Source organism: Ctenocephalides felis, unplaced genomic scaffold (genome assembly GCF_003426905.1).
Source record: "Ctenocephalides felis isolate EL2017-DRISC unplaced genomic scaffold, ASM342690v1 CF-g0.4_SCAFFOLD_01604, whole genome shotgun sequence".
In the NCBI taxonomy this organism is placed as follows: Eukaryota; Metazoa; Arthropoda; class Insecta; order Siphonaptera; family Pulicidae; genus Ctenocephalides; species Ctenocephalides felis.
The window spans coordinates 7,474,357-7,492,496 of NW_020537758.1; the positions used below are offsets into that span (position 1 = coordinate 7,474,357).

General features: G+C 28.9%; 1 protein-coding gene across 1 annotated transcript in view; it reads right to left on the reverse strand.

Moving 5' to 3' along the window:
- Positions 1–18,140, reverse strand: part of LOC113373291 — a 213,324-nt gene that overhangs the window by 128,581 nt on the left and 66,603 nt on the right. The window contains exons 10-14 of the mRNA XM_026613599.1: positions 13,937–14,029; positions 11,493–11,596; positions 11,281–11,427; positions 8,421–8,595; positions 6,210–6,353 (exon numbers count right to left, since the gene is read on the reverse strand). Coding sequence (XP_026469384.1) covers positions 6,210–6,353; positions 8,421–8,595; positions 11,281–11,427; positions 11,493–11,596; positions 13,937–14,029 — 663 coding nt within the window. The remainder of the gene's footprint in view (positions 1–6,209; positions 6,354–8,420; positions 8,596–11,280; positions 11,428–11,492; positions 11,597–13,936; positions 14,030–18,140) is intronic.

The following is an 18,140-nucleotide window of genomic DNA, read 5'->3' on the forward strand; positions in this document are numbered from 1 at the left end:
TTATCGACATGTGTTGTATTGTGTATTGTATTGAACTAGGTAGTAGGAATTGTGCATTTTGACGATGCGGACCGACAATCGAATTATCAGTCATTTGAATAATGGACGAAGTTTGAATACGAAACGACGACATGATCTCCTATATATTCCAGAGGACAAGAACGAGAACTGCGAAATGATTGACAGGCCAAACACGGACATAAAACGTAAATTTTTGTTGTGAAACATAAGTTCATTTTGTATATATATATATATATATATATATATATATATAATTTTAGCTTCTAAATTCTATTCCAAGATTCGTTTTAGAAATTCGTGTCCCATGTTTGTTATTATTATTTGCTCCCACCGCTGCCACCATGTCGATTCCTATGCTGCTCACTTTGATATCGCTGTTGTGTTTATTTGGCAAACACAAAACAATTCCAAAGTTCAAATAACGAAATACAAATATTGAAATATTATATTTCATAGATTGCTCCGAATATGAATAATAGGATTTATGGAAATTATTGTTGGGAGATGGGAGATGATATATGATAAGGATTTTAATAAATTAGAAGGCGGTCTCTGTTTTTGTTTAATAGTTTGATAAAATGTATTACGATTCTATTGGCGTTGGTTGTAATAATTAATTTGCATATTTGATTATGTCGGACAAAAGATATCGTACAAATAACTGGAAGGTACGATATATATATATATATATATATATATATATTACATATATATTGATTACCATCATGTGTCTTTTACTAACAAATCACTTCATCACTTCATCAGATGAAAACAAGATTAATTCCCGAATATTATTGCCATATCATCATCATCGTCATATGTATCGTGTGTATGTATGTATGTATGTATATTGATAAATATATACGTTTTGTTACTCCTTGGAGATTTTCTCCTGGCCATTAGTATTTCAATGGGAAATTCATCATAATAAATAGGCCGTGACCCGACGTTTTATATGACAGTATACGGAGTCTATTGTGAAGGATACAAAGTATATATATATATATATATATATATATATATATATATATATAATGATTTGCCATGATGAAAATAAGAAAGATTCAATAACACGCCAAAAGTTTTAATTTAATTTTACTAAATATTCCACAATTATTTTCTCAGGGGGGTACAATTTAAGCAACCTTTATATTAACTTCCTGAAGGAGAAGTTTATATTTTCATCAAAAAATCCGATTCTCGACGTTTCAAGCCATTCTGAATCGAATGAGATCAAGTTTGGAAAAAAGTTTAAGTGTGTGTGTGTGACTGAACCGATTTCAAAAATTTAAAAGCCATTCGATGTATCTCGATGAGGACTATCGTTTCTCACGATCAACCGAGCCGTTTTTTTTTTGGAATTTGCATGAAATTGTAAAAATTTTTAACCACGTCTTAGCTCACAATCCTGAATCGATTTTAAAAATCAAAAACGGATAGAAAAATATTTTGCCTGGGAATGATTCTGATTAGTTTTAGATAAAAATCGACAGAGCCGTTATCTTGTAATTAAATATTGAAAAATAATAGTTATTTTTATGAAACTCTTCTTGATGATAAATATCATGGTCTTATAGAACATACTGAAATATTACGGCCCTACGACGAGAGGGCATTCATCAATTCATCAAAGTTTAAAAATATATTATAGCCAATATTTGTGTCGAAATTCGCTTATGTGATGTGATAAGTCAATAAAGTCACTTAGAAATGGCTTTGAAATTAGCAAAAAAATTAATAAATAATCTACAAAACTTCTCTAGTTTTGTAAAAAATATTATCATTCATTCAAATTATCAAATTAGATCTAGAACTATGTATATGATATGTGCAATTCTGTCAGTATTTTCTTATACCAGATGCTTTCACAAAATAATTTATTATAAAAATTTTTTTAAAAAAAGCTTTCGACGTTTTTCAAGAAATATAAAATTGAGATAAAGTTCATACACTGAACTGTCATACGAAAATTGGTTTAATTATATAAATTAATTAAGATTTAAAATAATAGACTAAAAATATTAACAAGAACGTGTTTGCGCACTATAATTAATATAATTACCATTCTATCTATTTCCAAAGAATAATGTAAAATCGAATTCAATGTCGTTTTATTATTCCAATTTTTTATATCGGAATGTATATAACTGTTAGCATGGAATCGTAGTAAATTTTATCTAGTTTCTCCCTATCTAACTGAAAAGAGGTGCTTTCATACGATATATGTGAGTTATTTGACAAAAATCAAGAAAATGTCCCAAATTTTTTATTAATTGCTGAAAAAAATAAAAGATCAAATTCAAAATCGTTTTATTCCAAACTTTTATGTCGGAGGGTGTGCAAGACATGAGATTGTATTAAATTTTATCTAAACATTTTTCGATTTTTTGAAACCCTCAAAGGTAAAATGCCACTTTCATCTTAGTTACTTAGTTATTATTTTAATCCTCAAATACTTTATAACACGATCCGTAACATATGTATTAGCAGAAACAGAAATGTTGGAAATGTAGGAAATGTAGTACGAAATGTAGTCATACACACTCGAATGTATATATGAAATGAGATGAGAGAGCGATGGAACAGCAATGAATAATACAATAATTTATGCATGACAAGCATTGAAATTTCGCAATCTCCACTTCGCTATATTTCACGCTAACAATCCTTTGAGGTAGGAAAGAGAGTGTGTGCTCTCTCGTTTGCACACACTCACACACACACCACACCAAATGATATATATACACAACCCTAAATTTTCACACTCTAAACTAAACTCTAAATTTTCTTGCTCCCAAGGGCTCAAATTGTTCCAAATTGATAAAAAACAATTCTCTGAAAGTTTTAGCTCTTAATATTAACTTTTAGATAGAGCGCAATTCAATCAAAGTTTTGTATGAAAATAGCATGGAAAAAATTTTGAAAATTAAAAACAAAAAGTTTTAGATACAACTTAGCGACAAATGAATTAAAAGTGAAAATTCGTGTCATTTTTTATTGAAAATTCGACGCTCTTGTTTTCCATACAAATCTTTTATCGAATTGCGCTCATAATATTAACCCATAAGTAAATGCCGATATATAAATATAAAGTGTGAATATGCAACTGTTCAAACATAAAAATAAAATTGTCGATAGGCAGTTTTTTAGGCCGTGTTCCGCGTCATTTTGTACCGCAACCTGAAACAACGCAACGCCGCAGGTCAAAAACACAGCGCTGGGATTTCGAAAACCGGTTTTTTAGTAAAAAAAAGTCGGATTTCACTATCATTGAAATACAGCAAATATAAAAGATAGATGAAAGCATTTTGATTCTTGAAATCATATCGCTTCAATAACATTTGATATCTATCAGTGTGCAATGATTCCCAGAAAGGTTTTGAATATATTAATTTAGATTTTTATTTTAGTGTGTATTTTAATGTAAATCAGTGTGGCTTCCTCTACTCTATCTTAAAAAAAAGAGTTTTAAACCCTAGAAGCCACAAATAAAAGAACAAAAAGCTTAGAATTATTATATCAGGCTTTAAAAACAAGCATATTTTGGTCGCGTATTTTCTATTTCAGTAGCAATTCGAAAGGCGTTTGAAATCATATTTTATTAAACAAAAAAAACAATTAAAATGTTTAAAATTAATTAAAATTGTTCGGAACAGGCGATACTCGAGTTTAGCTTAATTGTTTTTACAACTAAAATTTATATTAACAAGTATGTATCAACGTGTATCTAATATGTTCTTTTTTTAATTTAATGAATGTTTTTTATTTAAAAATGTATTAATTCTATTTATTCGAAAACTTTCCTTTCACTATCATAATAATATTTTCATTCTTATATGAGAAAATGATGCATGATGATTAATTATTTTCAAAGTTATTTAATCAAGATAAACTATTATTTTTCAGTTCTACTATTAAAGTTAAAACAATTTTGTTCACTATCCATAAAATTGAACAATAAATAAATTCAGTAAAATACTGCTCTAAATCACACTAAATTTGCGGATAAATTACAAAATATTCGAGCAAAAATTTATTAACTTCCCGTAGGGTAAGTTACAGTAATCGTCCAAAAATCGAAATCAAAAATTTTTTACATTTCTCGACGTTTTGAAGGTTTCTGAACATTTTGGCATACTTCAGAAAAAATGGATGTGTGTGTGTGTGTGTGTGTGTGTGTGGGTGTTTTGTATGTCCGCTTTTTTTCGTCCACGTTTTCGGGCGCACGGATCACAACCGATTTGAATGGTTTAAAAAACATCGATTCCTATTATAGGGAGATGTGCTGATTAGTTTTGGCAAAGGCAGGTCCAGCCGTTACGGGATATGGAGCAAAGAGTGCAAAAAATAGAAAGCGAATTTTTGAGAGAACGGATCAACCGATTTGAATGGTTTAAAAAACACTCGATTCCTATTGATAGGGGAGATGTGATGATTAGTTTTTGGCAAAGGTAGGCCCAGGGTTCGGAGTTACAGAGCTAAATTAAAAAAAAAGGCTGTTTTTGAGAGAACTAAGCGTCCGATTTAAATGATTCAAAGAACTTTCTGCTTTTTCAACAAAACAATTGATTTTGGAAAAAAAAAATTTTTGTTTCTAATTTTTTTTCAAAAAAATTTTTTTGTAATTTGGACTAAAAATTCAAAAAATCACCCAAGCTAAGCACAGTCTAAGCGCCACTCTGGTAAATGTTTACCCAAGTGCGTTTAGACTGTTTGTGTACTGGAGCACTTTTCAATTTGTGTGAAAATTATTGAAAAAATGTGAAAATGCCGCCAAGCTGAGCACAGTATAAGTGAAAATATCGCACAGAATTATTTGCAAATGCGTTTAGACTGTGACTATGCGGGAGCACTTTTTCAATTTTGTGGAAATTTGGCAACTATTTTTTTTTTTTGAAATTTGATTCGAAATGAAATGACGATTGTTATGTTCTGTAGGTGATAAATTGATTTCTTATGATTAACTTTCCGTAGGGTAAGTTATAGTAATCGCACAAAAATCGAAAATGAAATTTTTATATATCTTTACGTTTCAAAGGTTTCTGAATATATTGGCATACCTTAGAGAAAATTGATGTATGTGTGTGTACGGATACAAAGTTTGTCGACGATTTCGGGAAGAATCGGGATGAAGCAATTTGAATAATTCGGGAATCGGGATGAAGCAATTTGAATAATTCAAAAACATTTTACTTGCATTATCAAGATGAAGATTTGATGGAATTTTTATGAAATTAGGTCTAGCGGTTTCAGAGATCTAGTAAAAAAAGTAAAAAAAAATAACATTTGGCGGTCAACAATAATCATTAGACATTAGACATATGCACATCAAATTATCAGATATTTATAGAGATTTTAACAATGAGTATACATTTTGTTAACATTCCTATGGGTTCCGTACCAATGCTTATGCGTTAGACAGCGACGCGGCGCTTACGCGCTTCGATATTTAGTCTCTATGCATTAAAGCAGTACAAAAAATTCCAAAATATTTCAAAATAAATTTTTCAAACAAAAACTTTTGTCAAAAATTTATATAGTTCCTCAAAAATCTATTTTTTTAGAGTAAATTTTTTTAAAAAATGTTAATCTTTTCAAAAAAAAAATAATTTTTGGTACGGGAAGTTCCAGCAATTTGCCTTAAGGCACGATGCCATGCGCCCCACTAGTTTTCTGTATAAAATTCGAAAACCGGTTAAAACCGGTTTTTAGCAAAATTAAAATTCGACACCCGGTTTTTTGAAATGTTGGTTTTTGTATAAACCCTAGCTGGGACTAGCCCAAATACCATTGCTGCAACCTCAAGTTTCATATATAGAAATACATAAAAATAATAAATATTAATAATAATAACATTGAATTGCGCGCTATCTATAAGTTAATATTAAGAGCTAAAACTTTCAGAGAATTTTCTTATATCAATTTGGAAGCATTTAAGCCCTTGGGAGCAAAGAAATTCAAAAATGTCCATATCAAGAACCACCCTACTTTAAACACCAATCAACTAAAAATATTTTTACTACACACAAAAAAAAATTTATTCTACTTACATCTCCGTCCACAGTTGCGGCGCTGGGTACCCTCAAAAGGGCAGGTCTTAAGCCCTTTTTTTCAAACCCTTTTGTTTGTTGGTCTTCGCAGGCGTGGTGGAGCAGCAAAAGACTCGGAGGCGTCAAAGTCACTTGGGCATCACTCAAAGAATTATCTGGGCTAGACAAAGGTAATTCTATGCAACTGGAGGACGTCGGTCCTCCAGCACCACCAGCGGCAGTGTTATTCATCAACATTTGTTGCTGATTTGTTGGAGGCGGGTATAGGGGTTGAAGAGCCATCTGAGGAGAAAGATAATATATATATATATATATATATATATATATATATATATATATATATATATATATGATTTAGTAGTTAATTTTGATGTTGAAATATATGAGTGAGTTCTTGAACTATGATAACAGAACACATAAAAAATTTCAAACACTCCTTTAACTTTTATAATGCCAGTATTCTCTACCATGAACGGAACACCATTCAGAGACGTTTTGCAGAATCTTGTTTCATATCAATATGTGACCACGTGGTGAATAAAAGATCGGATTCCTCCTTACTCTGCGATAACTACCAAGTAATACTAAATAATGTTTCCAAATTTATCTCCTCTGAACAAAACTAAGTGACCTTACTAACCTTGCCAACACTTCCTAGTTTAACTTCGGCCTTGATACCCGAGCTTTACCTACCCATACATAGCAAATTTTGAATAAACCTTAAAAAATTTTTATTTTAGATTTTTGAGTTATTAGTATAACTACTTAGTAATACTAAATAATATTTCCAATTTTTTTTCTCCTAATTCTAACCATACAAACCTAGCCTAACATTACTAGTTTCAACTTCCGACTATTTTCTACTACTACCCGCCCATAACAATCCTGGAATGACCCTTAAAAATCTCTCAAAACATGTGGTGACTTTTATATATGCCTCGGTACTAGCAAAGTACAGAAGTCGTGGCAGAAATTACATAATTCTACTTACATTTTTGTTCAATAAAACTATCATTTTCTGTTTACACATCATACAAAAAAATTATATAAAAAAATGCATAGTGCTGACAAGTTAGTTGTATAAATGTTAGTGCCAAAATCTCTAGTGCTGTGTACACTTCTCTATATGTAACTAACCAACGTAATGTAAGTCCACTTGTATTTTATATGTTTTATCCATCTTCATAAATAATTTGTTTGCTTTACATATATACGAGTTTACATATATTGTATGTTTATATATATATATATATGTATTTGTATATATGTATGTATATATATGTATATTGCTAATTTACATGTATGTTTGTATGTATGTGCATATTTATATGTGTATACATGTAATTATATATACGTGTATATGCATGTATGTATGTATATATATATGTGTATATATATGTATATATATATGTATATGTATATGTATGTATGTATTATATATATATATTATATGTATATGTATATGTATATATATATATATATATATATATATATATTTGTGAGCATTTATGTACATATGTATATTATATATGTATTGTGTATATATATATATATATATATATATATATATATGTATGTATATATATGTATATATATATGTGTGTATATATGTGTATATACATGTTTATGCGTATATGTATGTGTATACGTGTATAGCTATAGTTACATAGATAGTAGGTATGAGTATTGTATGGTTCATACATGTACATGTACCGTCGTTGTGAATATGCATGCACGTTGCATATATGTATATACATATATTTATATGTGTATAGTCTTACATGTATATGTACATATATAGGTATATATTGTTGTATCTGTATATGTATATGTGTATTATATGTTTGTATGTGTGTGTATATGGATATATGCATGTATATATATATATATATATATATATATATGTATATATATATGTATATGTGTGTATATGTGTATGTATATATATGTATATATGCGTAGGTTTATATGAGTGTACTTAAATATTTTTGCCTATACTTTTTAATTATTTATTTAATTCTAGTCTCTACTACCTTTCCTATCTTTTATATTTGGTTTGTTGTTAAGTGTTGCTGTTTGTTAATTTTTCTCTTATTGTATAGTTACTTTACCAATCCACATATATTATAATTACCTAGATATGCTAATTTTCATACTGTTTTTAGATCCACTGATGATGACATTAAATTGAATGTCGAAACGTTTGGAAATAAAGATTATTTTATAAATCTTTGGCTTTTCTTTGTTTGATGTATCGCCCTCAAGAACTCACTCATATATATATATATATATATATATATATATATATATATATAATGAAAACATCCCTTTTGTTTATATATCCCTTACCATATGATTGGGTCCGATAATCATTTGACCTGCAGCCTGTTGGCCCAAAAGTGGAGACCTTTGGGAATTTAGAATATTCTGCCTAGACCTGGGACAATGGGGATGATGATAAATTTGTCCTTGGGCGGGCGAAGGACCGCCCTTTGACATCAGTGATTGCTCTTTTCTATGTTGCCTTGGAATAAAAAATAAAAACACATGTAGAAAGTTTTTTGAATCATTCAAATCGGATGCTTAGATCTCTTAAAATCTGCCATTTTTTTATATTTAGCTCCGTATTTTCGAAACGGATGGACCTGCCTTTGCCAGTGGTACTCCAGAGTTGTTAAAAAAAAATTGAGATCGCTTGAAGACAAAATTTAGAAAAATTCTAATGTTATTGAGATAAAAAATATCGGGAGAATAAAAAATCGCTGGGAGCCAATTTTAGAAGAATTCTAAAGTTATCGAGATAAAAAATATGTGGAGAATAAAAAAAATATGACGTGAATATACTCTTCTAAATTAAATATAAAAATTATTACCAAAAAAAAAAGAAAAAAAAAAAACCATTTCTGGAGTACCCCAAGGAACAGTTCTAGGGTTATTTTTGCACTTATTACATATGAACAATTAGAAAAATAAATTAGCAGGTAGATATAGAATATTGTAATGAACTTTAAAACTTATAGATAACACCGTGGTAATAAATTCAGATCGCTTAGAGACAAAATTTAGAAGAATTCTAAAGTTAATGAGATAAAAAATTTCTGGAGAATAAAAAAATGACGTGAATATACTCTTCGAAATACATTATATAAATAATTTACCGAAAAGAGAGAAAAGAAGAAAAGTGATCAATTCTGGAGTACCCCAAAGAACAGTTCTAGGTCTACTTTTGCACTTATTACATATAAAACAATTAGAAAAATGAATTAGCAGGTAGATATACAATATTCTAATAAATTTTAAAATTTATAGAGAACACTGTGATAATAAATTCATATCGCTTGAAGGCAAAATTTAGAAGAATTCTAAAGTTATTGAGATAAAAAGTATCTGGAGAATAAAAAAATTATGACGTAAATATACTCTTCAAAATGCATTATCTAAATTATTACCAAAAAGAGAGAAAAGAAGAAAAGTGGCCAATTCTGGTGTACCTCAAGGAACAGTTCTAGGGCTACTATTGGACTTATTACATATAAACAATTATAAAAATAGATTAGCTGGTAGATATACAATATTCTGATGAATTTTAAAATTTAAAGAGAACACTGTGATAATAAATTCATAACGCTTAGAAACAAAATTTAGAAAAATTCTAAAGTTATTGGGATAAAAAATATCTGGAGAATAAAAAAATATGACGTTAATATACTCTTCTAAATTTAATATAAGCTCATTACCAAAAAGGAAGAAAAGGAGAAAAGTGGTCAATTCTGGAGTACCCCAAGGAATAGTTCCAGGGCTACTATTAGACTTATTATATATAAACAATTAGAAAAATATATTTGCAGGTAGATGGTAGAATTTTAAAATTCATATAGAATAAGTGTGATAATAATAGAATAGTGTGATAATAAATTCAGATCACTTGGAGACAAAATTTAAAAGAATTCTAAAGTTATTAAGATAAAAAATATCTTCAAAATGAAAAAATTATGACGTGAATATAGTCTTTTAAATACATTATGTAAATTTTTATCAAAAAGAGAGAAAAGAATAAAAGGATCTGGAGTACCTCAAGGAACAGTTCTAGGACTACTATTGGACTTATTACATATAAATCATTAGAAAAATAGACTAGCAGGTAGATGTACAATATTCTAATGAATTTTAAAATTCATAAAAAACACTGTGATAATAAATTCAGATCGCTTGGAGACAAAATTTAGAAGAATTCTAAAGTTATTGAAATAACAAATATCTGGAGAATAAAAAAATTATGACGTAAATATACTCTTCGAAATACATTATGTAAATTCTTACCAAAAAGAGAGAAAAGAAAAAAGTGATCAATTTTGGAGTACCCCAAGGAGCAGTTCTAGAGCTATTTTTGTACTTATTACATAAAACCTATTAGAAAAATAAATTAACATGTAGATATACAAATTTCTATAAATTAAGGGAACACCGTAATATTAAATTCAGAACGCTTGGAAACAAAATTCAGAAAATTTCTAGAGTTATTAAGATAAAAAATAATTTTTAGGAATTTATGAAAAATATGTATAGTTAATTTGAATTTAAATGAAAATTGCATTTGTTAAGTAGAAATTGAATAAAAATTAAGAAAAATAGGAATTACAGAATTCGAAAAGCTGAATGGAATTAGTAGTAAGAAAAAAAAAATATCAGAATTTGCTGAGATTAAAAAGAAGTATGAAGAAAAAAATAAATGAAATAAAGATAGAAGTTGAATAGAATTAGGAAATTGATAGAAAACAGCAAAAATTGAAGAAATTAAGAAGAAGAAGAATATAGAATAAGATATAAATAGATTGAATATGATATGAAAAGTGCTCAGAGGAAGCGAGGCCAAATAAAAAGTTAAAAAAAAACGCTATATTATAATTTTTTCTTGTTAGTGAAAATGTCTATCTATTTGGTATGAGATCAGGAGTATTTTGCATATAAACAAGCACAGAAGAATGTTATGATAAAAAAATTCTATATAGTGTAGTTATCATAAAATTTCTCCTTGCCTGTTTATATGTGAAAATCGCCTGATCACACAGTAAATCGACATTTTCTAACAGAAAAAAGCATAAGATAGCGTTGCCATGACAATGCAGAATTGCCAGGTGAGTTTAGAATATATAGATATCTATTACTATATCTATTATTAATTAGTGGTTAGTACAAAGTACAAAATTACCTCCTATACCTATAAAGCCTGATCCTCTTCATGAGCCTCCTTTTGTACCTCCTGTAAATGTGGGCGATGTACCTAACAATTTCTGCATAACAAGTCGCAGGTTCGCTGTTGTTCGTCGAAGAGGCCAAAGTCGACGTCGAATTAAACCTAAAATAAAATATAGAAAAAAAAAAAACATTTAGTGAAAATTGAGTAGAATGTATATTTCATACCTGGCCCTTTCTTGACGCATTCTGGCCATTTCCCGTTTTTTGGTTTCACTAAATTGTGTGGCAATGACGACTAAACACAAGTTGATCATGAAAAAGCTTCCGATCTGGAAAATAAAAAATAAATTAGTTAAAATAAATTTTAGGTGATATTCTGGATATATATTATATATATATATATATATATATATATATCGATTACCTCCGTATCACGTAGGTTCATATATATTCAATATTTGCTATAAGAATCCCATTGGGAATTTTCTGGAGCTCACGAACCGTAAACAGGAATATGAAATAAGTCTATTTTTCATACAAAATACATACTTGCAATACATACTCTATAATGCACTTCGACGTGTGAATTCGAAATATGAACTTGAAATAAAAATTGAATAAATCTAATCCCTAAAATAGGTGTAATTTATATTTGATCTTTATGTGAAAATGTGATGATAAATAAGAAATAAAATATTGCACTTAAAAAAATTTCACTTAAAAGTTCGATTTGCTTATTTTTGTGTTTTTAATGTTTTTAAGACATTTTGAATCGGTTGACACAATAATTGGTGTAAAAAAATGTGCAAAATTTGAATTTTTGTCTACGATTTCAAAAATGTAATGAATTTATTAGTTTTGTGAGACGCTTGGCGAAGTCGTGGCAGCAAAGTGTGATTTTTTTTATTTAATCGCAAAACTAGCTGTAAGTGGAATTCTTTTTAAAGGCAATTAGGGCATCGTTAGGCCTTAAGGCAAATTGCAGGAACTTCCCGTATCACAAATTATTATTTTTTTAAAAACAAACAACAATTTTGAAAAAAATTTACTTCGAAAAAATTTGATTTTTAAGAAACTATAAATTTTTTTTGAAAAAAAAAATGTTTTCTTTATTTTGACATATTTTGGAAGATCTGAACTTTTTTCAAAGCAATCGTACTGCTTTAACTGCATAGAGATAAAATATAAAGCGCGTAAGCGCCGCGTCGCTGTGTAACGGATAAACATTGGTACGGAACCCATAGGAATGTAAGCAAAATTTATACTTGTTGTTAAAATCTCTATAAAATATCTGATAATTTGTCATATGTCCAATGATCATTTTTGACCGATTAATGGCATTCTTTTTTACTTTTTTCGTTAGATCTCCGAAACCGCTAAACCTGCCCTCATAAAAATTTGATCAATTCTTCATATTGTCAATACAATTAAAATGTTTATTAAAAAATGAATTATTAAAATCAGACGCTCCGTTCTCTTAAAAACTGAGTTAGCGTTTTCTGTACTTTTTGCCCCGTATCTTCGGAACGGCTAAACCTGCTTTTGCCAAAAACTAATCAGCACGTCTCCTTATCAATACGAATCGAATGTTTTTTGAAATATTCAAAATCAACACACACACACACATACATTCATTACATCCATGTTTCAAGTCATTCTGAATCGGTTGACACAATAATTGGTGTAAAAAATGAGCAAAATTTGAATTTTTGTCTACGATTTCAAAATTCTTTTGTATTTATTAGTTTTGTGAGACGATCGGCCAAGTCGTAGCAGAAAAAGCAAAAAAAATTGTTTAATCGCAAAAAATCTTAAACTGATTTTGAAAATTAGAAAACATTTCGAGGAAAATCAGTTGGGATAAATTTTTTTACGTTCAGAGAGTTTATAATTTTGACGAACATCCATAACTATTCACACATACCAGGAAATTTTCTATCTCACGTTAATTCAAAATATTTTAGAATTTTTTTTCAAAATAATTTTTTAATGAAATAATTTTACTATATAAATATTTGTTTCATTAGAGAGACCATCTAAATGGGTGTCTGTCTATCATGAGGTGAAGAAAGGAATTAGCAGTAGGCTATCGTGGAAGTAATTTTGGATTCATGAACCCATTTTGGGTTTGTAGTGACACCATTTATCTTAATCAATCACCTTGCTGTTATCAGTTAGAAATTCCGTCGGCTTCAGACATTGTTTGAACATTGTTAAACCATGGCAATATATCAGATCCAACATTTAATATATACACTATATATACATACTATATATATATATATATTCTATAATATATATATATATATATATATTAATATAAAAATTACTATAATGTAGTAGGTATCATTTCACCCCGCAGCTATTAGTTAGCAAACATTCCGCGAACCGCAAATATTACTTAATGATTCCTTGTAATATTTGCTCATTTAACTTTAATGATGCATTGAAATTCTTGAAGGGTGAAATTTCAAGTTTTCAACTGGAGTTCTTCGTACGGAGTTATGGTTATTAAATTTTCGAATTTGCGGCCGTGAAGTTTTAGACGAGTTTCTTAAACACGGTAATAAATTCTTGTAATATATACTAATAGACATATAGACACACACACATATATATATATATATATATATATATATATAATAATAATATTTCATTTAAAAACTTACCACAATAAGCAAAACAAAATAAATCCAATCCCAAAAGCTATGAGCGTCCTGGACATAGTACATAATATCTGTCCAGCCTTCCAAAGAAATCACCTGAAAATAAAAAATTATCGAATTATTAAACTAAATTAATCTTCAATATATTAAAAAATTACTATATACAATAAAAAATTATTATAAACAATATATTTATATACAATATATATATATATAGATATAAATATATATATATATATATATATATATATATATATATATATATAAAGGTGAATGTGAATCGTGGCTATTAGTCAATTATTCATCAACGATCTGGGGAAACAGAGCTATATTCGCATTCTGAACAGATTATATATATATATATATATATATATATATATACATCTTCAACCAGTCTACGAATAACACACTATCCATTTGTGATTTTTTCAAATCAGTATTTTGTGAAAATATTGTGTAATTTCAAGTTAATGTTTATAATACATAGTATAGTGCATTACCATATCCTAATACCATGGATTATTAAAATTTTCCAATTTAACACTAAGATCAACTAATTTTTCCACTGAATGAAGGCTAGGATTATAGCCGAAACGTATGGATTTAAAATAAATTTTTGAAAAAATTCATGTTTTTTATTGATGTTATGCCCGATTATTAGACTTTGTTAATATATATATATATATATATATATATATATATATATTCAACCTTCCCTTCAAGCAATTTAAAGCAAAATTTCATTATATTAAATTTGCAAATCTTAAAATTAGAAAGGCGATTTTTTTATAGTTCAAAATCACAGGTAAATAATTGTTACTTTCTGCATTTGTAATTAATTTATATATTTTGTGCAATGCATTATTTTATTTATATATTTTGTTCTTGTTAGAAAATCTGATTAACAACAAATTACACATTTTTATTTTAGATTGGACATAAATAAATATGAATAAATAAAAAAAATAAACGAACATAAATAAATAAGAAAAATATATGTATGGAAAGTAAAATGCACTAAAAAATCATGTTATTTTTAGGTTTTTATTTTCCTTCTTGAATTTTAATGTTATGAAACTGTCAAGAATTTTTTATTTGAGAGCATTTTAAAGTCGTTAAAAATGTAGAAAAATATCCCGAATTTTCTATTGCGTTTATCAAAAAATCGATTGTCATTTTATTCAAAACTTTCATCTCGGAGCATATATAATTCTTCACACGGATTTCTAGTAAATTTTATCTAGTTTCTGCTAAGGTAACTAGAAAAGAGTGCCAGGTACAAAGTATTCGAGTTATTTAAAAAAATGTAGAATGATGTCCCGAATCTTTCATATGTATCATATTTGATCACGGGCGAGTGGAATTAGTTGTGTTTATTTAAACATTTCAAATAGGAGTACATGCGAAATTTTTAATGGTTTTGCTAGTTAGTTTAAAAAAAATGTGCGAAACAAAGTTTTTGAGTTATATAAAAAATGTAGAAAAATCTCCCAAATCTATATGTATCATATTTGCTCACAGACGAGCCAAACTTGATTCATTTATTTAAAATTTTCCCATGAGAGTGTATAAGATATTGTACATGGAGTCGTAGTAAATTTTATCTACTTTTACCTAAGCTAACTAAAAAAAGCGTGCGGATCGAAGTTTTTGAGCTAATTGAAAAAATGCAGACTACTGTCCCGAATCCTCTATATGTTAAACTAATTTTATTGTTATAGTTCTAATTATTCTTACTAGAAAACTAAACAAGATATTCTAAATTATATACTTATTAAAATTTCTAAATATATAGTAATTACGAATATTTAATATTGATATATAATTATTTCTATTTTTCCAGATATTATACAAATTCAATTTTGAAAATTTCAAACTCACTGTTCCAACAAAAAGTCTTAATTCTGGAAAATTAGACCCAATCGACCTAGAAATGTTATTTATGATTACGGATCCAACGTTTGAATGAACAAAATTAAGGGGGTTGTTCTTTTTTTATTTTTCTTTGTTTCGGTTTTGAGATTTTTTGATATTATGAAAGATAAAAACCTTAGAATCATTTTAAAAAAAAATCATCTCAATATCTATTTTTTGACGAAGTTATAGATATATATATCTCTATATGTATGATCCTCTGAAAGCGTTTTTTTATCGCTCCGCGAGCTATTGTATGCCAGATTCCTCTTTTTCATTTGAATACCTCATGCACATGACCTTTTTAATGTGTCAGCATCTTTGAACACCATGGTGTATTTAGTACATTAAATTAAATGGTGTATTCTGTACATTATATTAAGAACTTTAAATACGTTTTTCTCAAATTGACTTTTTTCAATGCGGTGCCACAAATTAAAAAAAAACTACAAGTCGGATCAACTTGCATTTTTTTTTAATTTGTTCACCACTGCAATACCTAGTCCCCCTACCTCAAACAACTTGATAACATTACGCAAAAAATTTTTGCGAAGCTTCTCGCCCCAAAAAAGGCCTTTTTTGACACTTTTTTTTTAAATAGCTGCCATTTTGTTCCTTCTTGCTTTTTTTCTTTCATTTTGGTAGCGGGACTGGATTCAAACTTCATCTTCAACGTAGTTTTTTTTTTGTTTCGGGCGAATCGCAACAGATTTATCTGTGGCACCGCAAAAGAGATCGTTTTTGCAAGACCGACTTTGGCGCCCCCTGGTTAAAAAACGACGGCGCAAAAAAAAGAAGAAAATCACGTAATATTCTATGATTTTGTAATTTTTGTTTAAAAAAAACCGCATGTCTCTATGATAAATACATTTCGAGAAAAAACAAAAACAAATACCTTGCGTTTTTTGTAACAAAAAAAGAACAACCCCCTTAATGAAAATTAGCCACAATAAGCGAAAAATTATCACAATTTGGCTAAAGCTTAATTTTCAAACGTTAGATATTTTTCATGACAATTAAGATCAAAACAATATGCTTATTTCGGGTTGACGTTGCGTTCTGGGACACCCTGATATATATATATATATATATATATATATATATATATAATGAATTTAAATATAAATGTGTGTGCATATATATGGTGTGTATATGAAATATTAACATGAACCGCACTGGCAGCCTTGCAACATGTTTTGTTTGTTTCTCTTTGTCGGCGCACATAAGCCTCGCTCGCTGCTCCTCCATACAGCTTCAACCCTCGACCTCACCCTTTCCGCAGGTTGGGCGACGGAGCAGAGAGCGTTATAAGCGAGAAGGGCGATGGGCGATGGGTGAGAGCTTTAATATTTAATTCCTCGGGAACCGGCAAAACCTCAAAGTTTCGAATACGGAAGTTGGCTCGATCCGACTAACGCCACCCTCTCTCACTACTCTCGATTCGACTCTCTTTCGAGAGAGAGAACAAAGTGGCACACAACTATTCCGCCGATAGTGATAGTGATAGCGGTTTTAGGTACAGGTGACGGCATTCGATTGTTTCTACTGTCACGGAAAAACGTTTGTGCATTGTCGGAAGGCGACTTTTAATGAATTGTCGGGGGAGAGCTATTTCTTGCGGAAAAAGAATTGAGACAAAAATTTTATAAAATTCTAACTTAAAATACATACATAATAAGTCGTCATGGTAATTCTTTTTAACCTCCCGTAGGGTAAGTTATAGTAATGGATCGAAAATTGAAAATAATTTTTTTTCCATATCTTCACGTTTCAGAGGTTTCTGAACATTTTAGAATACTTCAGAAAAAATGGATGTGTGTGTGTTATCGGGCGCACGGATAAACCGAATGGAATGGTTCAAAGAACATTCGATTTCTATTGATAGGCAAATGTGCTAATTAGTTTTTAGCAAAAGTAGGTCCAGCCGTTTTAGAGATACTAAACTAATTGTGCAAAAATTTGCAGTTTTCTAGAGATTTTATTATAAGTCATCAATGTATTCACCAATGATAATTCTTTTTTAATTAAGAAATGAGCTAAAGATTGGCTATTGGCAAGTAGTCATAGCTATGTTTAAAAATCTTGATACAAACAATGAATAAAAATTACGACAGATTTTTTAGCTGTTTCACGTGAGCTTTTTATAAACAATCCGTTACCGAAAGCTATTTCGGGCAAAATAATTGAGACAATTTTTTTATAAAATTGGACCGATAAATTCTAACTTGCAATACATACATTATAGGTCATCAATGTATCCAACAATGGTAATTATTTTTCAATTAAGAAATGA